The following is a 27,977-nucleotide window of genomic DNA, read 5'->3' as shown; positions in this document are numbered from 1 at the left end:
AAGGGGCTGGGGGCGGGGGGATGGTGAGTCGGAGATAAACACTCCGCGGCGGTGGCGGCTGCTGCTCTTCTTCGGGTTCTGTCACGGTGTTGGCGGTGCCCAGCTCACCGGCCCCCCTCCCCCTTCCGGCGAGCGCGGTCGCCAAAGAGGCTTTCTCAACCCTGCTCTGCGGGGTCCACAGCAGGGTGCGGGTGTCCGGCGGCGGCGGCGAGCCCGTGGGCAGTGGGGGTTGGTCCCGCGGCTCCGGCCCCCGGTGCAGAATGGCGGCGGCGGTTCGGATGAACATCCAGATGCTGCTAGAGGCGGCCGACTACCTGGAGCGGCGGGAGAGAGGTGCACGGGGATGGGAGGGGTCCGTCCCGAGCCGGGGCCGGGGGCTTTGAGGGGCCCCGCCGCGGGTAGGGGCTCCCAGCCGCTCTGGGGGTGGTTGGAAGCGCGGAGAGCGCGACCGCGAGCGCTCCCAACCCCTCCAGCTCTCCCCACGCGCGGTCCGAAGGGAGGCCACTGCTGCCCCAAAGGCGATGAATGGAGGTGGAAAAGGGGCCGCTGCCCCCCGGGGTCCCGAGCTCCGTCCCCACCCTGAAGCGAATGGGGTGCCCGGGGTCCCCTCGGCCAGGCCCTTGGTTTACCTCACCGGGGCTCGTCCCGACCGGCCCCCGAGTGGGCCTGGCGTCCCGTCCCCCAGCCGGAGGAGCAGCGCCTGCCTTACGCGCCCCCTTCCCCGCCCTCTGGGCTCCGGGTGTTTGCCTTGCACCTTTGCCTGAGGCTGGTCCCACTTAAAGCACACCAACCTGCTGGACTTTGCCAGTGGGAAACCCAGGCACCACGAGCTTAGCGACTTGCGGTGTCTTTCTCAACAATGAGCAGCTGGAATGCTCCTTACACCTGCTCCGAACTGAGGGTATTCACACAATTTTAAAAAACAATCATTGTTCTAAGAATTCCACCTTGCTTCGTTTATTTCTTTCCACGATATTCTTGTATTGAAAAATAAAATTTAAAAAGGAAATGCTGTGGAGGGGAGAGAGTATTGAATGTTCTAGGCTCATTCATTAACTGGATCCTTCGGTTTTCTAGAAGCTGAACATGGTTATGCCTCCATGTTACCATACAATAACAAGGACAGAGATGCCTTAAAACGGAGGAACAAATCCAAGAAGAATAACAGCAGTAGCAGGTAATTTGGTAAATATTTCTTTTTCTCTTTTAGATTATACTGCAGATGACACAAACTGCAGAATGGAAGTTGCCTGTTGTGATTATAACTCTGTAAATACATTAAGTAGCAATCATGATTCAGTGAGGCACACATGGTCTTAAGCCATTGGAGGAAGCAGCCCTTCTGTTTGGGTTGAGCGGACTGAAAAGAGTAATGGGAATGTTTTACATTTCTTTATGAACTTTTAAAATTAATTTTGCTTTTCTTCCCTTTTGGAACAAAAATTTTTGGAAACTTCCAGTGGGATTAGTTAACGGTAACCGTATTTTGCCTTCAGAAGTTGCAGATTCAGGGCAAGTTTTCTGTAATTGAAAATGCTGGATATTATCCATTTCTTTTACTTTTCATAGTGAAGATTTTATAAACATGTTAAAGTATCTGATTTATCATAGGTGGTAGGATTTCATATTCAACATGTAAATTAAATGCAGTTATTTGTCTGATAATCTGTCAACATCTATTTATAATGGCAAAGAGGAATGGTTGACGTTGAAGCCTGCCTTTTTGCTGATGGAAGAACGAATAATATTAAAATTTTAATATGCCACAGTCCTTTTAGGTTAGCCTTATAGTTCTTAAAATCTGTGAATCTCTCTGGGGAGTATGTGGTTAATGTCCAGTGAAGTCACATTAAAGCCCTGAATATAGTTTTTCTTATTAATGATACTGCCCCCTTTTTTCCTCTCTTTCCCCTTAAAATATGTTAGCTAGGAAATCTTCTAGATCTGTTTAATTACACTTTTCATTCCAGTAAACTAAGTCATTCACATCTTCATCACTGATTTAGAATCCTTATTCCTCTCCCGTTGTCATGAATAACTCCCTGCAAGTAACTGTATTTGATTAGCCTCTGTGGCATAATACAGACCACTTAAACCTAAAACTTGTTCTTGCTGTTGCTTCTGTCCTTGATTCACCCCATTGTTGGTAAAAACACAGGATGCGAGCAGCACACATGTGCTGAGCTCTTGAATAGGAAGGCACGTGAAGGATGAACCTGGTAATTAACTACCCCTGTGGTTTTTCCTTTCCCTCCCATCTTTCACATTACCTGAAGGTGGTGCCCAGTAGATCTGTGTGTGGGTCCTAAGGGCTTTTAAGAAGAATGTTAATACTGATTTGTATTGTGCAGCGGTATAAAACAATTCAGCTGTCTTGCATTTTGTTACATTATTTTTAAGCTTTTGGAAGAAATTTGAAGGCTTTTGGTTTATTTTTCTTCAAAAATGTAGTCCATTTCTTGCTTTTATGCTTATCCACAGGTAATTTGGGAGGAATTGTCCACACTAATAGTCAAGGTTTAATCCTTAGCACTTTTTCCCTAAGTTTCACAGGAAAGTTGGAGGAGGTTCAGTGGTGGGGAGAGGAATATGATGTTGTTGAAAGAGAAGGAGGCCGGTCCCAAAAGGTGATTAAGAAACAAAAATAATGATAGTTAAGAATTGCAAGCCAAGAAACAGATTCGTTCTCTTTAATATCCAGCGTTATTATTGAAGAAATAGCTGTAACTTCTGTTTTGGAAAAGCTCTTTTCTTTTAATGAGCTTGGTTTGCTTTCCATGGTTATCACATGTTTCCCATATTCTTGACTAATCATGAATTAGTGTAATACCCTCAGTGGTGCAGGGATCTCTGAGAAACCATGATTAAACCTGGAGATGGCACCAAGCAGATGTGAAGCAAGAGCAGGTTGTTTTAAATGTGATCACTTCCTTCATGCCCTGTTTAGAATGACCCTTACTGAGCAGTGAGACATCTCCCCAGAGAATGCAGTTTGACCCCTTGATTTGAATTCGACTTCTATCCAAGGCCATGTATGGTCAGGATTTTGAACTGAGGTGAGGGCTATGGAGAGATTACTTCTGGTTTACATAACCACTGGATAACAGTGTATTCTTGTTAATTCAGGTTGAAATGCTGTGCTCATTGCTTGTAGAGTCAGGGGGCTACTTTTTTCTAGGACAATTAAAAAAAAAAAAAAAAAAAGATTTAGCCACATATCCAGCTTCTTGGGAACTGAAAATGCAGATCTTAATCCAGTTTCTCTAGTTGCTTGTTTAAAAAACAACCAAATGGGGCGCCTGGGTGGCTCAGTTGGTTAAGTGTCCGACTTCAGCTCAGGTCATGATCTCACAGTTTGTGAGTTCAAGCCTCGCATCGGGCTCTGTGCCGACAGCTCAGAGCCTGAAGCCTGCTTTGGATTCTGTGTCTCCCTCTCTCTGTTCCTCCCGCACTTTCTTTCTCTCTCTCTCTCTCTCTCTCTCTCTCAAAAATAAAGGTTAAAAAAAACTTTAATAAAATAAACAAAACCAAATGAAATCTTGAAATTTTGAATATTGATTGTTTCAGAATCATCCAGAGAACTACTGGAATATAGGGAGGTGGAATCTTTTTCTTTTTTTTTCTTTCCTACTGATTTTTGAAATGAGTTACTAATTATTTAGAATTGAAATCCAGAGTTTTTAAAGGTATATTTTGTTAAATTGGTCAAGCAGGCTTTGGCATTCATGTGAAAGAGGAAGTTCACACCTGCCACCTAGCTCTTTTACGCAACCATGGCCATATAGCTGAGCTGATGTGGAGTCTTTTTGAACCCAAGGACTTTTTCCTATTCTCATACACTCTGTAGTCTGGCTTAGTTATCTTTTTGTTAGAATATATTTTTAATGGTGACATTCGACCTTTACCAGTGATTTCAGAGTTATCAAACATCTTCAATAATCACATGAAAAATAATCTTGACACAAGGTATCTATGTGTTCTTATAATGCTTTAATTAAAAATGTTTACCCATTAACAGAGTTGGCAAGCAATCTCTGGACTGAGGATTTTTGAAAGGCTTACTTTTATTAAAGACACACTCCGTTCCAGTCACCCAAATGCACTTCAGTATTGCTGTAGCCATTAAATAGAAGTCCCCTTGTAAAAACCATGATGTGTTCAATACTCTTAAGTAATCGAATAAGATCTGTAGTTTCAAAAACTGTTCAAAGTTTGGAAGGAGTTGTACTTCCTATGGAATTTGTTAAAAAGTTTCTCTTGGGGATTCAGAATTTTTCTTATTTGTATCTTCAAAGAATCCAGAAATTTTTGGTAAGAGTGCCCTGTGTGCTATTTTCTGTGATCAGATTCTATTTTCAAATATTCACCCTTCTCTACCACTGTCCTGGGATGGTCCTTGTCTATAGTTAAACAGGGAAATCCTGACCAGCTGCTGTTATATACTTTAAAAAATCTGTCAGACTTTGAACTTGCTATTCCCTGTTAAAACTAAAATGCCACGTGCTTTAAAGCCAAAGGTTTGCGGTGCAGGCCTGACTCTTGTTAACTATGATATCCTGCTGGCCGTTGCAGGAAGTAAACCCTCAGAAAAATGTAACTGAAGAAGGCTGAGGGAAAACCAGGTGAATCAGTGTAAATCTTTTAAGGCAACTAATTGTGAGGTCCTTTATCTAGAAAACAAATATTCTAAAACTTAAAATGTTGTTGTTATTTTCTCGGTTTTCTTCGTGAATAAAAATTGGTGTCCCAGATCCTTGTGGAAGAGAAGTTTTAGGGCTAGATTGAAAATTTCTCTTCCCAAGACTGCAAACCCACATGTACACCCTGCTCCCCTTCTCTGGTGTGAATGAACTTGGTGGTGGTTGTCCACCTGATACAAATGAGTGGCTGAGTATTTGTGGAGGTCCTGTTTCTCCGTGATTACTGTGAGAAGTTCTCTGTAGGCCCAGTAAGGTTCTGATTGTGGCCACGTAGAATTCATGTCCTGAGCCAGGGTGTTATCTCCTGAACTGGTTAGATTCCACTGAGTTTCCATTAAGAAAGGTCAAGATTCAGCTCCTTTATAATGCTGGGAGGTTCCTCAAGCTTATGATTAGTTAGGGAGGAGTTGTGTAAGGATAACACTGAAGTGGCCATGTTGACTGGCTTCTCGGGATTTCTGTGTAAACCTGTCCACAAATTCTTTGACCAGACCTTATATTCAAGGTCAGCTATAAACACATTAATAATGGTATTTCACATTCACCACAGCTTTCGTCCAAAGCTCTCTAATCACTTTTACAGTTGCTACCTCATTGATCCATGCATGTTCAGTAGATAATTGACAGTAATTTTTACTCCCATTTTACAGAAGGGTTAACCAAGGACAAGACAGTAAAGAATGTTATTTCTTCTACAGTACTGGTCAGTGACAAAACTGGACTTCAGATTTCACCCTAACTGTTGCTTTAACCAGTCTATGCCATCTTTAGGTTGAGCTGAGTTTTAGAAGCCCCTTCCTGAAATCATTTGGTAGCTAGTCATCAGTAGCATTTGTCAGGTTGTACGTGATCAAATAATTACGTCAGGGAGTAGAACGATTGAGGGAAGAGGTATTATTTTTATCCATTTAAAATTGTGTCCTCTTGTCAAACAACTTAACATAAAGTTTTGGTGTATATACCCCACCTAGAAAAAACTGCAGGACTAGGAGGGGGCTCCACCTCCACTGTTGTAACTGCAGCCTGAAAGCTTCGGTGTTCTATAACCCGAATTCGTATCCCATTGGGCAACTGCTTTCTTCTTTGTACGTAGAGACCCTTGATATTTCCACCAGGGATTGCACACCTCTTAAGTTTGTACCTTCTCCTTGAACTCTATTTTAGATATTTACATTTATCTAACCCCTCAGAGGGACTAATTTCTTTAGCAGAGCCCACCGAGTTTTTCTCCCTTTGTCAGTTTTCTCTACTACCAACTTTGGAGAGAAATTAAAGAATTGTTCTGGTGTTGAAGTAGTCCTTTAAGACAGGAAGAATCTTACTCTTTTCTTCTTGTTCCCTCTTTCAGATCAACTCACAATGAAATGGAGAAGAATAGGTGAGTTGGGGATTTTGCGGGTGGGATAGGGGCCATTTTGATGTATACTCTGTTCGTTGAGACTTGGTTGCTTTTCTTGTCTTTTCCCCACAAATAGCACCTGATACGAGAGTTTACTCAGGCTGTCTAAGCAACACTGCCCATAAATCACTTAGGTAGATGAAGGGCTTGCAGGTTCCAATAGACCACACCCCACCCCTCACTCCTGCAACCTGCTTCTCCTGAGGAGTGCCTTTCCTGGTGACTGTTTCACAGGCCAAAGCATTTTAGGTCATGAGCAGTGTTTCACAAATAGTGTTTTTAAAAAAATTACATGCTACTGAATATAATTGGTAGTTCTGTCTTTAATCATGTACACACCCAGATATATATAAATACACATACATATGTGTGTGTGTATTTACAGTTGTGAATAAAGATTCCAAAATTCAGGCAAATCTATGCATAGCACAAAATGGTGATTCACTAGAGGAGGCCTGCCACCCTCACTGGGATCCATCTGGCTGAGCCTGAGTTGATCTCTCTCACCTGGATTGCCTCTTTGCTATTTGTTTAAATCTTTATTTTCTAAATCAGCTTTGCCCCACCTTCAATAATGTAGCCTACTGGTTCTTGACTCTGGTCGTACATTAGAGTCGTTTGCAAAGTTTTTATTTTAATGTTTTTCTAAAAATATTTTTGGGGCGCCTGGGTGGCTCAGTTGGTTAAGCGTCTGCCTTTGTTTCGGATCATGATCTCGCAATTTGTGAGTTCAAGCCCCACAGCATGCTCTTTGCTGTCCATGCAGAGCCCGCTTCAGATTCATTCTCATTCTCTCTTTCTCTCGAATAAATAAATAAATAAATAACTTAGGGACGCCTGGGTGGCTCAGTCATTTAAATGTCCGACGTCAGCTCAGGTCATGATCACACAGTCCATGGGTTCAAGCCCCACATCAGGCTCTGTGCTAACAGCTCAGAGCCTGGAGCCTGCTTTGGATTCTGTGTCTCCCTCTTTCTCTGCCCCTCCCCTGGCATGCTCTGTCTCTGTCAATAATATTTAAAAATTTTTTTTAATTAAAAAATAACTTAAAAATATGTTAAATACATTATATATGCATTTATATATTTGGGGAGAAAAATTTTATTTCTGCTGATTTTATAAAATAACTTAGAGAAATTTTCAGACACATGAGAATGAATAATGTAATCAAGTCCTATGTGTCCATCACTCAACTTGAACAATTACCAACATTTTGTAAATCTTATATAATCAAAACCACCCTTCTCCATGGAGTATTTTAAAGCAAATCTTTTATCTCTAATAAAGACTTTAAAAAAAAAAAAAGTAACCACTTGCTTTTACCATGCTGGGGGTGGAGGAATTAATGGTAATTCTTTGTAGAGCTTTTAAAAGAAAGAGAGAAACCAATGCCCAGACCTCACCCCTAGCAATTCTGATTTAATTGGTTTGTGTTGAGACTCTGCTCTAGTATTTTTAAAAGCTCCCCAGGTGATTCTCATATGCTGCCAGGGCTGAGAACCATTGAGCAAGCCTCATTCTGGTCTCTGAGCGCCCATCAATTTGAAATACAGGCTACCCGTTCAGACTGAGTGGCTTTCTCAATGCTCTGCATGAACAACATGATGATGTGTAATAATGGCTCTGTAAATACATATGGTTATTTCATGCAAACCTTCTGTGAAGAGGGGGTCTGACTCTGAAAGTCAGGATCTGAATGACCTGTTTCGTCAGTGAAAGGACAGACCAGACTTACTAGGAAAGAGAATCTTGGAACAGAGTGAACATTTAGCATTCTTCCACTGAGGAATTTTGTGTGTGCACATGCGCGGGGTTGAGGGGTTGCATGTGCCTCGCCGCACATTTGCCTCTCCCCAGCCCTCTTCTTCCCTTTTAATTTCTCTGTGATTATGACTGACTGTTGTAAGTCAGAGCTTCCTTTATGCTTTAGGGATTTACATATCCTGAATTGGGAACTCAAAAGTATCTTTTAAGGTGGAAAAGTAGTCAAATGTGACTTCCCTTTCTCCTCTTTAGATTTTCTCTCAACTTTATGCCTTTGGGTGAACTGGGGACACTGGGACTCTTTGTGCTGAAAAGTCTTCCAGTTCTCCTCCCCCATTCCCAACCTCTTAGGCATTTATTTTTTTATATTTCCATTAGGCACTTATTTTTATTATTACTAAGATTTTAACCCTTCAGATCAGGGCTCTTACACTTACTACAACTCCATGCCTTTTACCTCTGCAAGAATGTCACACGATGTCAGTCATAAATAAAGGTCACTTGGACCTTTTATTTTAGCAGTTCAGGGATATTTCTTTTTTGCCTACAATGTCTCAAGAACTTGTGCTCCATACTAGGTACTAAATGAGTTCACGCTGGGGTATTAAATCAGCATGGTCCCCATCCTAGAGAAATGTAGTTTGTCTAACGAGAAAGACACAGAGACCGTTTCAGTGAGTATACTATGTGCTAAGATGGAGGTATGCACAAGAGGCTCTGGAGGCAAAGAATCTAGAAAACTGGAGTGGAAGTCACCACTGGGCAAGCTGCTTTTAATTCAGACTGCTTCTGTATGACCAGTCAACTTTTGCTTGTTGAAGGGTTAGATATCTGGTTTCCATATTGTCCTTTCTGTTCTGGAATTTGGTCTTTTAAAGTCTTGATAATTCCTTCTCTAGTCTAGAGCACATGAACAGAAAAGAAGGAAGTAAAGACTCAAATTTCTTTAACCAAGCATTGGTTGCTGCAGTCCAAGTGAAGAACAAAGTTATCAGGCTCTTCTCCCCTTATTAGTGTAGATGCTTAAGAATCTTCCGGTTTTGAAGTCAGTTGAATAGTTGCTCTTGTAGTCTCCCTGGTTTTAGTGGTTGATTCCTGTAAAAGAATCCTACCTAGCTTCATGCGTATACACTTTAGCCATTCTTTACCTTAAAACATCACATAAAAAAATTGACCTGTCTCTCAAAACCTTAGGAAAAGAACTTCTAATGATGGGAATTATTTTTCTCTTTGATATTGCAGAGTTGATTATACTTGGGTTAGATTTTTAAACAGAAACCTTTTCTGTGACACTTCAGAGATTCTGAATAATTATATTTGGTGTTCCTTTGGACTCTACTATGAGAATATTAGACTCAGCACCACCATATTGATAACCTTTGCATTGGTGAGAAGATAAAAGCCTTCTAGAATGGTGGAGGTGGGGGTATTTTCCATTCACTAGATTAGAAGATGTTAGAAGAAGCTGTGTACTAGGTGCTGGGAACACAGAACCGGATGAAGACGAAACCCCTGGGGTGGAGGGTTCAGTAATATCACTATAGATAGGAGTGCCTGTCCCTTAGCCTGTGTTTCTCTTAACTGTAACGAATTTTGTGGCTCTAGCCTCCTAAGGAAACACCCTTAAGTGAGTGTGTGGTGTTTTTCTTTGTAAAACTAATCTTCTAGAAAATTTTGAGAAATATAGAAAGTCTTTCTAAAAACAATTTATATCATCCATAATTCTATCAGCCAGAGGAAACCAGTGAATTTTGAAGTGTATCTCAACAGTTGTTTTGGAAGATATAAAAATCACCTGTAATAGATCTTGGGACAGTTGACAGCTGCTGACACTCCTGCTAAGTTCCATATCCATCTAGACTTTTGTGTATACTTTTTTTCATCAACATGGGATCATATAGTAAATATTTTGTATCTTCTTTTCAAGCTACATTATGAATATTTTCCAGTGTCCTTAAGTCTCCTTTTCTAACATTACTTTTAGCAGAGGCCAGTATTTACCTCAGACGGATGTGCCATAACTCGTATAACCAATCCCCTGTTTATGTTCTTCCCAGTGTTTTGCTAATATGAAAAGCACTTCCTTAAACCACCTTGTAGATAAATCTCTGTCCAATATCATAATTATTTCCTTAGGGTAAATTTATAGTTGTGAAATTAACAATAATATACATTGTTCTAATTTTTAGTGTTGACAGCTGGATTGTCCACCAGGCAAGTTATAGGCTGTATTTTCTGTATACTTTCACAAGGTGATACTCTAAGACCTTTATGAATTTGGTAAATAAAAAACAAAAACAGACAATTTGTTTTAGTTTGCATTTCTTACATTATTAGCATAGTCAAATAATTTTCGTGTGTGTATATCACCTATTAAATAACATTTGCCCAATTTTCTACTCTGACGTTTCTTTTTCCTTCTTATGAAGAGATTATATAATATAAAGGATATATATGAAAGAGATTGCCCCTTTGCATATCACATAATTTTCTAATTTATCATTTCCTTTAACAGAATATTTTCTCACTGTTTTCTCTCACTGTTTGAAGTTGCTGCCTCTATTGTATATTAAATTCTTGTTTACTGCTGAGTCTGTTTCTAGACGACTACTTCTGTTCCACTGGCCATCTGCTCTTCCTGTGCCAGTGTCCATTGTTTTAGTCACTGAGGTTTTGCCATGCACTTCAAGATCTGGTAAAGCAAATCCCTGCTCTTCCCTCCTCCTTTTTTAATTTTACCATGATCTTAGCTATTTTCACTAGTTTTTTTTTTTTTTTTTTCCCTGATGAATTTTATAGTCCATCCATCTCCCCATCCCTCAAATTCTTTGGGGATTTTCAAAATAAATACAAAATTTAATAATTTCAATATAAATTAACTTTAAAAGTTCACGTCCACATATTAGCTCTTTCCATCCAGGATGTGATGTGTCTTCAGTTAGATCTGTTTTCTGTCTCTAATGTTTTATGGTGTTTCCCCATAGATCTTGCATACTTCTTTTTTTTTCTTTAATTTTTTTAATGTATGTTTATTTTTGAGGAAGAGAGACAGCATGAGCAGGGGAGGGCAGAGAGAGTGAGGGAGACACAGAATCTGAAGCAGGCTCAGGCTCTGAGCTTATCCGCACAGAGCTCAACATGGGGCTCGAACCCACAAACTGAGATCGTGACCTGAGCCCAAGTCGGACACTTAACCGACTGAGCCACCCAGGCGCCCCTTGCATATTTCTTGTAAAAGGTATTATTGCATTTATGTTTTTTAACTTTTATTTATTTATTTTGAGAGAGTGAGCCTGTGTGTGAGTGGGGGAGGGGAAGAGAGAGAGAGGGGAGAGAATCCCAAGCAGGCTCCACACTCTCAGCAAAGAACCCAATATGGGGCTCAATCTCACGAACCACGAGATCATCATGTGAGCCAAAATCCAGAGTCAGATGCTTAACAGACTGAGCCACCCTGAAGCCCCTACATATTTTTAGATCACTACTGGATTCCCAATGTAATTGCTAATTAATTCTTGTTGGAATATAGGAAATCTTTGAATCTGTTGTTGTTATTATATGGCTTTGTTGATGATAATTGTATTTCCTTCTCTTAGCTGGGAATTCCTTTGGTCTGAATGCCTTTCAGTAGCATTTCAGCAAATGGAAACTGAGGGAATGTATATAAGCTGCAGCCAGTGGGTCAGGAGTCAGGTGCTAGAATGGACTCCCCCCTTCCCCCACCCAAAGAAGGCTCTGGTATCTTCTTTAATAATAGACACTCATTTTTCTGGAATGGTACGTATGCAGGCCTTGCTGGAATTAGGCAGCTGGTCTAGAGAGATTACCTCTGCTAGAGTCTTCTGAGCCTATGACAAAAGATTTTTGTGTGTGCTCTGTGGGGAGGACTCAGCAGCCTGATCTAAGCTATTATTTTCATTTGGTCTAACAGTATTTCAGTGGCATCTGGTCTGGCATGAGAAACCATTGCAATCAGGTCTCTTCTGGCAGGATATTGTAATTGATTGCAGATCCCTATAGTTATTTCTTTTGGGTTTTGGCTTTGCAAATGGCCAAGCTCCTTATATCAGTAGAGGGTAGGGGCGTAGCTTTTGCATCGGGTCCAAAGTTGTGGTAGGCATTGCACCATTCTTACTGCTTCTGAACTTTCTTGACCACGTTCAGATTGCACTCTAGGGTGTTGTAACAAATCCACATTGCTTTGTTGCCACATGAGGCTAAGGGCATGGCCTGGTTATTACAAAGAAGGGATGTAGTTATCAGTGTACAAATCTGGTCTGTGTTGATGGTGTGGAGGAGCCCCCAGATTTGTACCACTAGAATCTTTCTTTCTTGGACTATACCTCTTGAATAGATGGCATCTGCCCTTGGAAGAACTTGGGAGAAGAGACGTATGCTGATTATCCAGTGCCTACTGGAGCACTGGGAGTATTCACTGACCTTTTTGTCATAGTCATTAATAGTCAAAGGGTGAGAGAGCTATAGCAAGTACTGACTATAATATGTACTTGGATGTTTTTAAAATTGGGCTCCAGAAAGGAAATATTAATGGATATACTTATGTATTTCATACTTTTAGTAGAGAAATGATTTTATAGCTTTAAAATGTAACCGCCATGCTCCCATATAGCTATAGCACATATAACTACCTTTGTGTTTTTAACAAGGATTACTTTCACAATTATGAGAAAACTTCAAAACCTTCCAAGGTTCCAGTTAAGTTGGTAATAATGATGCTTTGGGCAATTATTTATAAAGGGATCAGTTTAGAGAAAGAAGGCGAATACTTTTTTACCTTAAAGCATGACCTGTGGTCTTCACGTGGACTTTTTGTTTAACCTGGCGAGGCTCTTTCTCAACCCCAAACCTGGCGAAAGTTAGTATCTCTTGTGACATAGAATCACTTTTAGGGTCTAATTTTTGACCCCTTAAGATTATTTGTTTCTTCTTACTCTATACTAAACCTGTTTTTCTCACTATATAGCTTATATGTACCATCTCTGAAATTTTTATTCAACCCCCAATTATCCTGTAGGATTTATGAAGCTATTTAATTGGCTGGATCTGTACCTACACAAAGATAGGAAATAAGAGGGTGAAATTTCAGTGTTAAATAGGCTATTGTTTATCGTTTGGTGTATTTTTTCTTCTTCGGTTAAGAATCTGAAGCCCAGGGGCGCTTGGGTGGCTCAGTCACAGTTAAGCATCCAACTCTTGATTTCAGCGCAGGTCATGATCTCACAGTTCATGAGTTCGAGCCCCACGTCGGGCTCCATGCTGGTGGTGAGGAGCCTGCTTAAGATTCTGTCTCCCTTGCTCTCTGCCCCTCCCCTGCTTGCACGCCTGCACGCTCTCTCAAAATAAATACACCTTAAAAAAAAAAAAATCCAGTCCAATTTTAATGAAAAGTAGTCCTCAGTGAGGTCCAGTGTATTGTGTTTAAGTGGGGTTTTTCTCAAAGAGAAGGGGCATGAATTGCCTAAGATACCAGTTTCTACTCTTGGATCAGCACCTGCAGATGCATTGTTATTTCTAGGCTCCAGTGGGTTAACAGGAGGTAAAGTCTTGGTCTTTTCCATTATTTGATAATGAAAGAATAGTCAGATACATAGGAGGGCTGCAGTGTATGAATGAGTGAAGAAATGAAGGTGATCAATTTGGAAAGGGGAAAACAGGTGATGATAGTCTATGAAAGCTTGACAACCTTTGCGAAGAAGTTAAGTCAAACGAGATATGGGTGAGGGCAAAGAATAGGTTTGGTAGAGGGCCAAGAGGACCCTGTTCTAGAACTTTCAGTGGGAGCTGCTATTTGTCATGGTCTGAAGGTAGCTCAGATCAATAATTCTGCAATAATATGTTTACATGTTTGATCCCCAACTAAATTTTAAGCTTCAAAGGCCAGGACTTGGTCTAACTCGACATCATATCCCAGCACCAAGTAGCAGTGCATAGTAATCCTTTGGAAACGCTAGTGGAGTAAATGAATGAGAGAGCCAGGTGTGTGTCTCTAGATTTCCACCTATGAACTTCTTTACTTATCTACCCTTTTCACTGGCTGCCTAGCCGTACACCCTGCTCTGACCTAAGTCATCTTTGTTTTCTGCGCTTTACTGTGAAAGGAGAGTGTTCAGTTATACCTTCGGTTAAAAAAAAAAAAAGTAATCTCTGATAACCGTGCCTCCCTCACAACACAGACATGTGCCTGATTTGATACCATTCCCAATCGTGATCACATTCAAGTCAGGAAGGACTTTTGGGATAACAGCAAATTCAGGAGCACTGTCTGCAGATAGCACAGTCCACCTATAGTCTTAGTCTTTTCTCATTTATTCCCCAGTTTACAAATCTGCTGGCCTGAGAGGGAGAGAGACCCAGATAGAATTGAGGAAGCTGAAGTCTGGAGGCAGAAATAAAAAGAGCCGCATTCAGAGCTAAGGGCATGCCACCTAGCCCAGATGCCCTCTGTCTGTGCCAAAGCTCCAGTAGGAGGTAGTGCCTCTTCGTTAATGACTTCCTTTCACTTGGATATTTAGTTTCCCATAAGTCATGGTCGAACAGAGTTAAGGAAAACTGACAACAGAAATTGTGGTATCCAAATATATTTTATTTATTTAAAAAAAATTTTTTTAACCTTTAATCATTTTTTTGATAGAGGCAGAGCGTGAGTGGGGGAGGGGCAGAGGGAGAGGGAGACACAGAATCTGAAGTAGGCTCCAGGCTCTGAACTGACAGCACAGAGCCCGATGCGGGGCTCGAACTCACGGACTGTGAGATCATGACCTGAGCTGAAGTCGGACGTTTAACCGACTGAGCCACCCAGGCTCCCTGACCAAATATATTTTATATTTAAATCTTTAATATATATTTGGAATGGATTTTGATGTTAATCTCCCCACTCTCCTATTTTCTGAATAATCCATTCTTTTCCCAAGGACCTGCAGTGTTCTCTCTGTTATAGGTTCAATTCATACCTATTCTTAGGTTTATTTCTGGGAATTTTTTACTCTGTGCACTTGATTTGTATATCTATTCCTGTTTTAGTGTATACTGTTTTGTTTTGTTTTTTTTAATTATTGAAGCTTTATAATACAGTTTAAGATCTGGTACAGCACATTCCTCCTCATTCTTCTTCTTTTTCAAAAAGTTGGTAATCCCTCACACATTTATTCTTCTAGATAAAGTTTAATTTCCCAGCATTAAGAACACTGTTGGGATTTTTTTTTTCTTGGAATTATGTTAAATTTGTGGACAAACTGGGTAACATTGACATTTTTACTTTTAGGTTTCATATCTAGAAATGTGCTTTTTTCCATTTAGATTTTCTTAGATCTCTCAGCAAAGTTTCATGCTTTCCTTCCTAGACCTCCTTCCGAAGCTGTTTTCAGTTTATTCCTAAATATGCTATCCTTTCTTCTTGCTGTTGTATGGGAGATATTTTAGGTTCTTTGAATGTAGATAGCACATTCAGAGATGTGCTTGCATTTCCAAGGTCAGTATTTGCCCCTGTATTTTCCTTTGGCTGTTGTGGTGCTGCTGTAGCTGGGAGAGGAGTGGGTACGCTTCAGACACTTCCCTCCCAACCTTTGGGTCCCTTCTATCCAGGCCTCTACGTGATGTGTGGCCATGAAAGAGTCTTTCCTTTCACATGAATTAGCTGTATAAGATCCTTGCTTATTTTTATTTTTATTCCAGCATAGTTAACATACAGTGTTATATTAGTTTCAGGTGTGTAATATAGTGATTCAACAATTCTTTACTCAGTGCTCATCATAAGTGCCCTCTTTAACCCCCTTCACCTGTTTCACCCATCCCCCAATCCACCTCGCCTCTGGTAACCACAGCTTTGTTTCTAGAGTTCAGAGCCTGGTTCTTGGTTTGTCTCTTCTTTTTTTTTTTTTTCTTCACGCGTTTGTTTTGTTTCAAATTCCACATGTGAATGAGATCATATGGTATTTGTCTTTCTCTGACTTATTTCACTTAGCATAATACTCTCTAGCCCCATCTGTGTCCTCGAAAATGACAAGATTTCATTCTTTTCTATGGCTGAATAATACTGTGTGTGTATGTGTGTGTGTGTGTATATATATATATATATATATATATATACACACACACACACACACCACGTTTTCTTTATCCATTCATCTGTTGATGGCCACTTGGGCTGCTTCTATCATTTGGCTATTGTAAATAATGCTCCTGTAAACATAGGGATGTGTCCATCCCTTTGAATTCATGTTTATTTTGGGGGTAAATATCCAGTAGTGCGACTACTGGACCATAGGGTAGTTCTATTTTTAACTTTTTGAGGAAGCTCCATACTGTTTTCCACAGTGGCTGCACCAGATTGCATTCCACCAACAGTGTAATAGGGTTTCTTTTTCTCCACACCTTGTCAGCACTTGTTTCTGTTTGTTTTAGCTATTCTGACAGGTGTGAGGTGACCTCCTTGTGGTTTTGATTGGTATTTCCCTGATGATGAGTGATGTTGAGCATCTTTTCATATGTCTGTCAGCCATCTGTATGTCTTCTTTGGAGAAATGTCCATGTCTTCTGCCCACTGTTAATTGGATTATTTTTTGCGTGTTGTATCAGTTCTTTATATATTTGGGATACTAAGCCTTTATCAGATATGGTATTTGCAAATATCTTCCATTCTGTAGGTTGCCTTTAAGATTTGTTGATGGTTTCCTTCTCTGTCCTTGCTGATTTTTTAAATGTAAAAAATAGTACCTTTAGCATAAGCAAGCTCTGTATTTCCATAGAAAATAGCTTAACATTTTCCATTAAATTTCTTTAATGACAGAAGATAGCTTTTCTTTAAGGAAGAATTGGATTTTACCAGATAGCCTCTATCTACCTAGTGAGACACTTTGAGTTAACTATTGATTTTAAAAGGAATTATAGTGCTATAAGTATCTGTTTGTTCCTGGTAATTATCAGTCTACAGAGGAAGCTAGGATTGAAAGAATAACTGCTACCAGCTAGAGAGCACTCCTGTCAGACCCTGGCCAGGGGCTTCCATACCTTGTCTCCATTAATACACTGGCCCTCTCAGGTGTGGCCATCCTCTATCTGCTGCTGAGGAAAGTTGTTATCTGCTGAAGGTCACACAGGGAGTGAGTGGCAAAGCCAGGATCCTAAACCCTTACTCTTACATATGACACTAACGCTCGGTTGTATAGTGACTGACCTATTCAGAATACTAAAATAACTAAAAACAAAAACGGAAATTGAGATCCTTTTCAAAACCTTACTGAAGAAAAGCTATAATTTGATCTAACTTAGTTATCCCTAGTTATAGGGCACACTTGATTCTGAGCTTTAGTGATTATAGCTCAGATCAAAGATTGGCCTCTTTATGCTACCATAGACCAAAGGTATATCAGTCCATTCAGAGTAATTAAAGCGATATTTCTGAAGAGTCAGCACATGAAGTTTGTCAAAGTTCGTGACCTAGGTACAAAGCAGTTGGGTCAACGTAAACAGAAGAGGCAGCTGGGAGCAGGAGGGAGCCAGGACCTGGCACAGCCCTCCTGTGCTGGGGGTGGGAGGCTGGTAGGCAGCTCTTGGCAACAGGAGGAGGACTGGCTGAAGAAGATGGGATGAGAGAAGGTCTAAGTAGGGATCAGACAGGAGTATCAAGTGGCTTCCTGTTAAGTCCATGTGGCAGAACCTCTACCGGTTCCCCAAAGGGGAGTTAGACCAGGTCCAGAGCAGGACATGAAGCCCCTCCTGGAGGACCAGAGTCCCGGGCAGGGGAACAGTCAGTATTGGGGAGGAGAGCTGAGACCGGTGTTTGTGTTACTTGCTTTGGATCTTGTGCTTCACGGGTACTGTCAGACTTGGCTGAGGGATTCCAGATCCCAGGGTGCGTGCGTGTGTCTCAGGGTCAAGGAGCTGCAGAGGGGCTATTTGCTTACTTATCTGGTTCAGGAATTGACTTTCACGACTATGTGATAGAATTGAGACTGCCCCCGTAGACCTCACCCCTTCCCTGCATTGGCCTAAGTTCCAGCCTGTGGATGTCTGCAGGCAGGTGGCAGGTGGGCAGGGCAGCCATCGGGCTGGAGCAGCGAGGCGGCGCCGGAGGAGGCCAAGGCAGGCACTGCCAAAGACAGAAGTTGGCTCTGGATCGGGACAAAAATCCAGAAAAGGCTCTGGTCTTATTTTCATAGAACCAGGCCAGAGAACACTGAATGAACATGTATTATCCTTAGCTTGAATTATCAGATGGCTTATTTCTAGTTTCACAACTGGAAGCGTTCTTTGGAAAACCCACATTTGGGTAGTGAAAATTACACTTCCTGGGCCAGACTCCTTGTGTAACTAGAAATGACGATGCATGGAAAGATGACTTTATTATTTTATTTTTATCAGTAGACAAACTTCCTAAAAAATTTACATACTCATATTTGTAGATAAACCCACATCATAAAATGACTAATAGGACCCTGTTCTGAATCATGAAGTCTTTGCAGATAACAAGCAAGCTGAAAAATGTCTAAATCTAATTTTAATTTTTAAACTTTTTTCCTAACTTGACAATTAGTCTATAAACTTTGGGAAAAATAAGTTGGGTAATTGTGTGACTAGTTTTACTTTCTCATGGTGTTTCTAATATGATCTGTTTTCATGGTTCTTTTTGAAGAAGATCTCATCCAAGGTGAACACGGACATTTTGCACACAGGTTCTGCTTTTTTCCCCTCATGTAGTAGAGGGAGGAGCAAACCTCTCATGTGAGTCTTCGCTTGTGGCCATTCCACATGGACAGGTTTTTAGGGCAAGTGGAAGTCTTCTAAAATAGTCAGGCATTTTTGTCCCATTAAATCTTCTAGCTCAGGAGTGAAGGCTGTACTCCAGTTTGTTTAGGCTGAGCGGGCCCTTGGAGCGTCTAGGACAGCTCCTTCGAGAGCTAGACAAGGAAGGAGGCTTGGAAGCAGATGAGGCTGGGGGCAGAAAAGGATGTCTGATGCATCACTCGTTAGATCTACCTGGGGGGAACATCCTGAAGTCTTGATGAGAAGGGTGAGAATTGCCTTCCTTGGTCATTTTCATGCGTATTGAGCTCTTAGAGCTTTCTGAAGCAGTTTTCTTCTTTTAGTCTGCATTCCCAACTTTCACTAATAGGTTCAAAAATGTTAAGGCGGGGGAGGGCAAATTAAGCTTTAAGATTGTCTCCCAGTTCCACTGGAGGGTAGCCTCGCAGGCTCCCAAGAGCCCTGGTCCAAGTGGTCGTGTATGGGCAGTGGGCATGTATTTAAAACCCCAAGAGCCTAAGCACTGTTGGTGGTGCAGGTGTAGAGACAGACCCTGTCCTCGAGGAGCTTACAGCCTAGTTGAATAGGTGACATGAGCCAGTCAGCAAACATTTATTAAGCAGGTGGGAGGGAGAGGCCCTGTGGTAACTCAGCAATGATTAAGTGGAAGTCCAACTTTCTAAGGAGCTTCTAATGAATGGTTAAGTACCAAATACCAAACAATTCAGGCAGAACAGTGAACTTCCTGATGAGTAGTATGAACAAGTGCTCAGAAAGCGGAGGAATCAACTGGGGGTTGGAATGGCCTGTGAAGGCTTTAAGGACCCAGTAGGCTGAAGCAAAAGCTCTGAATTTTGGCCGTTTCTCCCATTCTTGGGATCTGCTAGGTTCTAAAAGCACAAAGAAGGGTTTCAATGAAGTGTTAATTTCTAAAACTGGAGGGACTCTTGTGCTCCTGGCCAGCTTGCAGTAAAGGTTCTCTCTGGTGGCTTACTGCGGCTCCTGCTTCATGTGGCCTTGCTTTCTCCCCTCTGTCCCGCTGCACCATTCCGCCCACTTCAAGACCTGTGTGTGGTTGTCTCTAGCCGTTCTGTGTGCCTGTTAGTGTAGCAATGCCAGTGATGTGCATTTTCCTTATCTAAAAAAAAAAAAAAAAAAAAAAAAAGTAACTTTTTGAATAGCAGTTTACATAGTTGAAAAACCAGAAAATATATTCAGGAAAAATCCACTCCCTTGTCCCTGCCTAGTCCCTGACTTCTCTCTCCCTGCCACTAAGTTTCTTATTGATCACTCCAGACTTTATGTTCACATAAGAGAACAAAAATATATTTTTCTTCCATTTTACCAATATACAGACGGCATATTGGATGCATGGTTTGATATCGTTCTTTTCCCAATATATCTGAGAGTTCTTTCCTCATAGTAAATAGAAAACCTTCTGCTGCTTTTCATAGCTACATCATATCCCACTGTCTAGACCTACCATAATTTAACCAGCTCCCTATTGATGGCGAGTTGGGTTGTTTTGTTCTTTGCATAAAGCAAGCTGTGATGAAAAACCATATGTGTCATTCACATGTGTAAATACTCCATATAGCAGTGCTAGAGTTCTAGTGATCCTGAGTGGGAAAAGAGGAAATATGGGCTGAAAGGATTCTCACCTTGGCGTGTTCTGTCAGGTCACATCATAACCCAAAAAACTGGAACTAACCTGGTAAATGTGCCTCATAAGAGTAGACAGGAGTCCCTGCCCTAACACTTGTACTATAGAGACACTTTACAAAACCCGAGTTTTTGCTTCTTTGTGGCTTTCACCAGAGTTATCCAATTTCCAAACATGTTTGGCCAGAGATTTTTGGTGGCATTTGCCATTACTGGGTCTGGGCAACCTCATACTCTTTAAAAAAAAATTTTTTTTTGTTTATTTTGCGAGAGAGAGAGAGGAGGGGGAGAGGGAGGCAGGCAGAGCAGGAAAGGGGGACACAGAATCTGAAGCCGGTTCCAGGCTCTGAGCTGTTAGCACAGAGCCTGATGCGGGGCTTGAACTCACAAGCCACACGATCATGACCTGAGCCAAAGTTGGACACTCAATCTTAGTGCTACTGTGACCTTGTTTTCATAGGCGGGCCCATCTTCGCTTGTGCCTGGAGAAGTTGAAGGGGCTAGTGCCACTTGGACCTGAATCGAACCGACACACTACGTTGAGTTTATTGACAAAAGCCAAATTGCACATAAAGGTAGGTATATCCTTGGGATTCCTTTCAGCTTAACCTTCAGTAAAGGTTTGCCTGTTGATGCAGGATAGCAAACGTGTATCTCTAGGACAGTCCTTTCCCCTGAACTCCTCCACCTTGCCTCTTAGATGAATCCCAAGCATCCCAAACCCAACATGTCCAAGACCCCAACTGTTTCTCACTCCTATGTAGCAGAAATTAAATGGCCCATCCAGTTGTCCATTTGATTAAGCCAGGGTCACCCTTGCTAGCTCTTGCTGTGTAGCCACGATGTCTAAGTCACCTCTAAGACCTAAACATTTCATGGGCTCGTTTACTTCCATTTCACCCTGCCATCATCTACTGTGGTAAACTCCAGAGAAGCTTCCCTGTATCCCTCTGGCCACTGCTGAGCTAAGCTCCATGTTTCCCAAGAAGAATCCTTCGAAAGATCAAATCAACATGTCCCCCTTTTTCAGATTCCTCAGTGGCTCAGGACATACTCTGCAGCAGGCCTGCCCCAGGCTGTCCGACCTGGTCCTTACCTGCCTGTACAGCATCTTGTGCCCTAGGCCTTTTCAGCCCTTTGCACTTGTGCTGTCCTACACAGGGCCTTTGTATGTGCTGTTCCCTCTGCTTGCTAGGCTTTCCCCTCCCTTCTTCACCCAGTTAACTTCTTGTTATCCTTCAGACCTTAACATAGGTATCACTAGCTCAGGGAAACCTCTACTGCCCTGCTTACAGGCTTCCTGCCCCAGATGGACCTATTGTTGGAGAGTGTACTCTCTCAGCGCTGGTCACAGCTGACATCTGACCATGATTTGTATGACACTTTGGTGGTGGTCTCTGTTCTTGGAAGGGACCAGGTCTTTATGCTCACGTGCCAGAGGGTCTGAAAGAGAGTCCTTGCTTGGTAGTAGCTTGAATAGCAAAGGGGAGGGGAGGGGTATTCAAACTCCTGAGAGCCACAGCCAAACTCACTGTTTAGCATGTTTTTGTAATCCTTTAGTCACTATTGGACAAACGTCACTTTAGTTGTGGTTAGAGGCCTGTATACAGGACAATTCTGGGGGGCGGGGTGGGGGAAGAACCTCTATTCAGAGCAAAATAACTACAGTTAAACAGACTTGTAAAAACAAGTGGTCTACAGAAACGTGTTTAAGCTCTTATGTTGGACCGTTTGGAATCAGGACTTCAAAAGGGACCGTTTGGTAGCAGGAAACAAGTTAACTGGGATTTGGCACGACTCAAAGTGTTTCTCTAATCGGAATGTGTAGCTGAACACCCGTACTTGTAAATGGCAGCGCCTCATGGCTGCCGTTGCACACAGCGCCCCAGCTCAGAGAGGCGGTCAGGGCATCCCCCCAGCCAAGGGGGGGGCTGCCGGCCGTGCCCATCCCCAGGGCCCCGACAGTGCAGGTACCCGCGGCTGAGTCAATACGGAAGAGGTTAGATGAAGGCAGGAGTCACTCGCCAGTTTCCTGCCCTGTGAGAAGCTAGATAAGTGACCCCAACTGGCTTTGGGGAAAGGCTGACACACAGCTCACTGCGAGAGGGGAAGATGCAGAGTCATTGCCAATTTTGAAATCTGCCCATGAGCTCCAACAGCTACCCCTTTGGCTTGCAGAAACTTGAAGATTGTGACAGAAAAGCCATTCACCAAATAGACCAGCTTCAGCGAGAACAGCGACACCTGAAGCGGCAGCTGGAGAAGCTGGGCATCGAGAGGATACGGATGGACAGCATCGGCTCCACTGTCTCCTCTGAGCGCTCAGACTCCGACAGGGGTGAGCCCCCCACCCTGCATGTCCCCCGACCCGGCCCAGGCAGCGCAGGGGAGGAACTCGGAGCCCACGGGTGACTTAGACTCGTTGAGTAACGTGACATCCGGTAACAAGTCCCTTTTTCCTTTTTGCACTTAGGCACCAGGTCCAGAGAAGGGCCTGGCGGGGCTGGCTCAGATTTCCGGCCTGAGCTTTCAGAAGCATGGCTTCACCAGTGTCTCTTGTCCTCCCCACAGAAGAAATCGACGTGGACGTTGAAAGCACAGACTATCTCACCGGGGACCTGGACTGGAGCAGCAGCAGCGTGAGCGATTCGGACGAGCGGGGAAGCATGCAGAGCCTCGGCAGTGACGAGGGCTACTCCAGCTCCAGCACGAAGAGGATAAAGCTCCAGGACAATCACAAGACGTGTCTGGGCCTCTAAGAGAGCGTGGTCTCCTCGGCTGCCTCCCGATGGTTCTCTCGGCGGACGGGCTTAGGTAGTGTATTGGACCCGCCCACAGCCCCCCTGCACGTAAGCTTCCGTGTACCACCTCTACCAAACTCAGCTTTGTAAACGTTCTCGCGGAAGTGCTTAGGATTGTGGGTTTCTGATTGCATCCACTAGCTTCTCTCTCTGTCCCTAAAAATTCATCCGAGAGACTGTACATTCCAATCAATTTGAAGCACCCAAGAATTCTTAGACCGAATAAGCAACTTTCACATCTCAGCAGTTTCCCCCTCTTCCTTACCATCCCCGTGTAGTCTAGCAAACCTTTCTTAGAGTTTTCTGGCTATGTTACTCACCTAGCAGAAATGTCCGAATGTGTCTTGTGCTTAGGAACCTGAAGGAAACAAACTTTTAAAGTCGAGATCCTGATCTCAGAACTCCAAAGCAAGCTTTGAAAGCGGCGTTTAAGAGCACTTAACTGTGGACCTCACCCCCCGTGAGGAGTCAGGAATACCTCCAGAAAACACCCCCTCACACACACCCTGCGCTGCTTCCCCGACCCGCGACCCGTGACCCGCGACCCGCGTGCGGATGGGAGCAGTACTTCTCACTTTAGAATGGACATCTTGATGGCAGGTCTCTGGGGCTGCACAGCTTTATCAGAGCTCCAGCGGCGCTCGTTCCCACCCACCAGACGGTACAATCTCTGCGATGTGCTCTGGGCCGCGCCGTCCACCGCTGTCCCAAGACCCGTTTTCCCCTCCAAGTTTGTTATGCTACTTGTCTCTGGAACATTTTTTTTTCCTACCTCAGAGATAAATGAGATCTCCATTTCCCACTTAACACAAAGCGATTATGCCTTTTTTTCACCCCCCAAATAAGTGACACTTGGTCCAATTCTAATCTATTTTCCTATCTAACTTTCAGCAATAACTGAGCTTTGGCACTAGCTGAGCTAGTGTCCATCATCAGTGAAAGGAAAAGTCCACATTTCTACTCTGTTGCAGGTGAACAGGAGGGGAGGGTACAGTGTTATTAGAATTCCTCTCCTTATTTTTGGATACGCCCAGAATCTTCTTAATGGAGGCTTTTGGGTTGCTAGTTTAAAAGGCTGATCTTTCTTTTTGGTTATGATTTCCCCCTTAAGTGGTCTCCCACTTTGTAGCATTTTTATTTAAGCTAAAACAGAGCACATGTATATGTACATAAGACACATTAAATCTATAAATACTATTTATTCATTTTATATAAACTAATGTAATGGAAAACAAATTCTTATGACTTTGTGCTTTTATAGATGTTCTAGAAACTTTGTATGTAGGTATCTACAAAATTGGTTCGTTCCCCTTAATATTTTTGCATTCATATTTTTGACGTCGAGGTTTTCCACCTCTGACGAGTCTTTTTCATTGAATTTGAACCATTTGTAAACCCTGTGACGCTGAAACAGAGTGTGTGTCACAAAGTGACGAGAACATTCCTAAAATCCACAGACGCACTGCAACCTAAGGGCTCCAAGGCTGCACCAGCCGGCGGAGGGGTGGGGGGGCGGGCAGCCGCCCAGCGCTCCCCGCTGCCTGCGGTCTCTGGCCCCCTCCCAGCCTCACCATGCCTCCAGCGCCTCCGCCTTCCACACAACTCAGAGTTCAAACGTGCTCCACAAGGAAGCTCATTCTGCACGTGAAGAGCGGGCCAAACAAAGATTACTTTTGTTTTTTCATTTTAATGATTCTCTATTAAAAAAATTTTAATCGGAAGTAGTCGATTCCTAAATGCTTCCAAACTCATCTGTCATTCTTCTGTTTTTGTTTTCTTTTTTTTTTTTCTTCATTTCAGCTTTGGGTGGGGGGGGAGGGGCAGGTGACACAAAGGATTTTTTTTTTAATTGGAATCTTTTCCAATGACCAGCTGAAGATTTGCACTGAAATACAACTTGTATGCCTTTTGCATTTTTAAAGCCTGCTTCCTGAATTTAAGCAGAGTGATAGTGTTGAAAGAGCCAGCTCAGCCTGTAACATGTTTGAAAAGATGTATCTGCACTTTGAGGTCCCTTTCGAATGCCATTCACGAGACCTCTCAAGCATTTTAATTGCTACATTCAAGCGCCTCACAAGTCCAAGATGCCAGATGCCTTAAGGCATCGAAAACTCAAGACTTTGGGCAAAGCTTGTGGGCTTGCATCGGGGGAGGGAGGGGAACAGAATTTGTGTATTTGTTTGATTTCAAAATAAGGCATCTGAGAGATGCCATTATTTTCTGTGTTTAAGTTAAACTGCATTTTTGTCTTTTGGTTGAAATGTACTGTCCCAATATAAAACAGTAATTATTTGACCTTTGCACTGTCTGGTCCTTTTCAATTTGATTGCATATAGAAATGTGGAATTTGATCTATTTTTAATGCACTTGTGATAAACTGACACCAGGGTTAGACATTACTTTTCAAAGCTCGAGGTAGACCGAGTCGGCGTGCCAGATAGGCCTCTAACCAAAACTGTAAATTCAGGACCAGCAAACTCAGCCCAAGGCAGCTAATCCTCTTCCCTATGAGGGTGATCGGCAGCCCTCATTTGCCAACCTACCCTCTCATTCACTGATCCACCAGCGTGACTGTTAAGAGCTATAAAGTCTTTTTGGTTGTTTTGGTTTTTTTAAGCAAAATGAAAAACCTTTCTATTAGGGTTGTTGGGGGGAGGGGAATGGGCAAAGATATAAACCCCAGCCTTTAAAACTTTGACAATTGTACGTAAATAGAGATGTGTGTAAATATAGGCACATGCATATTTTTATGTAAAATTGATTTTTAAAAACTGAAAAGAAATCTATACTCTTACTGATACCATCGCAATGCAGATGGGAAGGTAAGAGTATGTAGTCCAATTTCATGCAGTGAGAAAATACCGGTGCGTGCTGTTAACATCCCAGAACACAGTTTTCCACGCCTGTTGGCTTAGAATGGCAGGTGAAGCACCCAGGGTATTTTGTTTGGGTTTCTTCTGCTAAGCAAAGATCTTGAATTCTCCAAGGTGCTGATAGTGACTGCTGACTCCTTTCTCTAGTCACAGACCTAATGTTAGTTTGTGATGCTCTCTGAATCACTTTTTTGAGCAGGACCTAAATTCTCCTCCCAATAAACCCAAGACTCCAATAATGCCCAGGACGATTCAAAATTGAGCACTGTAATAGGCCCCTGACCCTGCAGTTGGCCACTTGAGTGGTTTTAGTTTTTAAAGGAAGCATTTTCTTTTATCCTCTAAAAAAAAAAAAAAAAAAAGAAAAAGAAAAAAAGAGTCCTTACCTGGGTTTCCTATGGGCCTCTCTGATCCGTCCCTTAAGTGGCCAAGAGCAAATGCTGGGGTGCAGGGGGAAAAAAATGTCAACCTAGGATGGTGATGCTCAAAGTAATGGTCAAGTGGAGTCCTGGGGCTCACTATGGGTATTATGGGCTTTTTTTCTTCTTGCCTCTGCCCCATCCTTTAAAGAAAAAACCTATTTTTAGACAGCATATACACATTATTTAGGCTTTTATACCATGCCATATTGGCAAGAATACCACTTTCGTTATGCTTTATAACCTATTCCTGAATCTGTCTTCTCTTCCTCCTCCACTTGCTCAAGCTTCCTCCTTTACCTGCCCTGAGTGTTGAACCCCAGGAAGTCAATGGCTGCAAGGTGATTTCCTGCAGGTCAATCTGTTTTTTTGTGTGTGTATGTCTAACTCTTGGATGCAGTATGCTTAGGTAGCTGGCTACTGAGTTTTAAAATCCTTTCTGGGAGAAGATGACCCAAAGACCCTTTTAGAGGGGGGTGGCTTTTCTCATTCAGATCTCTGTGACTATGGGATATTTTGTTTGCAAAGATATCCGGGGGTGGGGAGGGGTGTGTGTACTATATGTGACTTATCATGATTTCTTCATTAATATTTATTACATGGATGATTTTCTTATACTACATTCTTCTGAAAGAAGACGACACTGCCTGGCACTGCCCGAGTCAGCTATTAAATGGCTGAAGAAATTGAGTATCTTGGTCTTCTCTCAAAATCATAAAATGAGAATTAGTAAGGCACCCAATTCCAAGATTTATCCACATTTTTAAGTTTGATTTCTTACTCTATGGGGGGTGGTGACTTAATGGGGCATTCTTCAGTTTAGCTTTTACCTGAGAACCAAACTTGCCTTTACCCCCCCGTCCCTAGAATTGGTGCTCTGGGAATATTGCTGTTAACCATCAGTGTTGGGGGCCATCTTCCTAATGGTAAACACAGCCTACAGAGGGGAGCAGCAGATGAGAGAGTATGGAATTCTGTTTCCAGATGTTTATTTCTTTATGTAAATATGACGCCAATGTAAATCCTGTGTCAAGATCTAGAGAATGGTGCTTTTTACTACAGTTAGCACATGCATTTTTAGAACTACTACATGTTTTAGAGAATCTTTGCTGTGTATATGTAAACTTCTGTATCGTTCCACCGTTCACAAATAAATTATTTCATTATTAAAGAAATTTGGGTCTTCCTGTTATTTTGTGCCCTCTCGGGGTTTCTTTCTACTTCCAGAACTGAGTTAATCAGACTTTTTAATTTCATGGAAAATTCACTGGCCAAAAGTTTTGAGCGCTTAGGCTCTGTGAGAAGACTTCAGATTGTGTGGCTCGGGCTGAGCTCATGTGTTGATCGGAACCGATGCTGGTGTAGCTGCCCCTCTTACCTGTTTCCTGTTCCACACTCGCCCTTGGGTCACTGGTTACCACGCAGTCACCTCTGCTGATGTGGGCGACCAAGATGGCTCCCGGTCTCTCCAGCCCACGCTCTGCTGGGAAAGACGGAGATGGAGTCACAATTTAATACCACATAGTTGTGGAATAAAGTTGGGCAGGGACAGTGCCATGAGAAGTCACAGAGGTGGTGCCATTCAAGTTGGGCCCTGG

General features: G+C 42.4%; 1 protein-coding gene across 2 annotated transcripts; it reads left to right on the top strand.

Annotated features, from left to right (window-relative positions):
* MXD1 (MAX dimerization protein 1) lies at window positions 1-27,554 on the top strand. 2 transcript variants are annotated; one of them, XM_060658627.3, is made up of 6 exons: window positions 1-333; window positions 1,078-1,177; window positions 6,049-6,078; window positions 20,747-20,861; window positions 22,465-22,624; window positions 22,861-27,554. In XM_060658627.3, the coding sequence occupies exons 1-6, from the start codon at window positions 261-263 to the stop codon at window positions 23,043-23,045; spliced, it is 663 nt and encodes a 220-aa protein (XP_060514610.1). In that variant the 5' UTR covers window positions 1-260; the 3' UTR covers window positions 23,046-27,554. The 2 variants fall into 2 exon arrangements, with proteins under 2 accessions (XP_060514610.1, XP_060514602.1); XM_060658619.3 differs by having other exon boundaries at window positions 6-333; window positions 22,858-27,554.
* Window positions 27,555-27,977: the final 423 nt, after the last annotated feature.

The sequence above is a fragment of the Panthera onca genome, chromosome A3, assembly GCF_046562875.1.
Source record: "Panthera onca isolate mPanOnc1 chromosome A3, mPanOnc1 haplotype 2, whole genome shotgun sequence".
Lineage (NCBI taxonomy): Eukaryota > Metazoa > Chordata > Mammalia > Carnivora > Felidae > Panthera > Panthera onca.
This window is presented reverse-complemented; position numbering and strand designations above follow the sequence as displayed.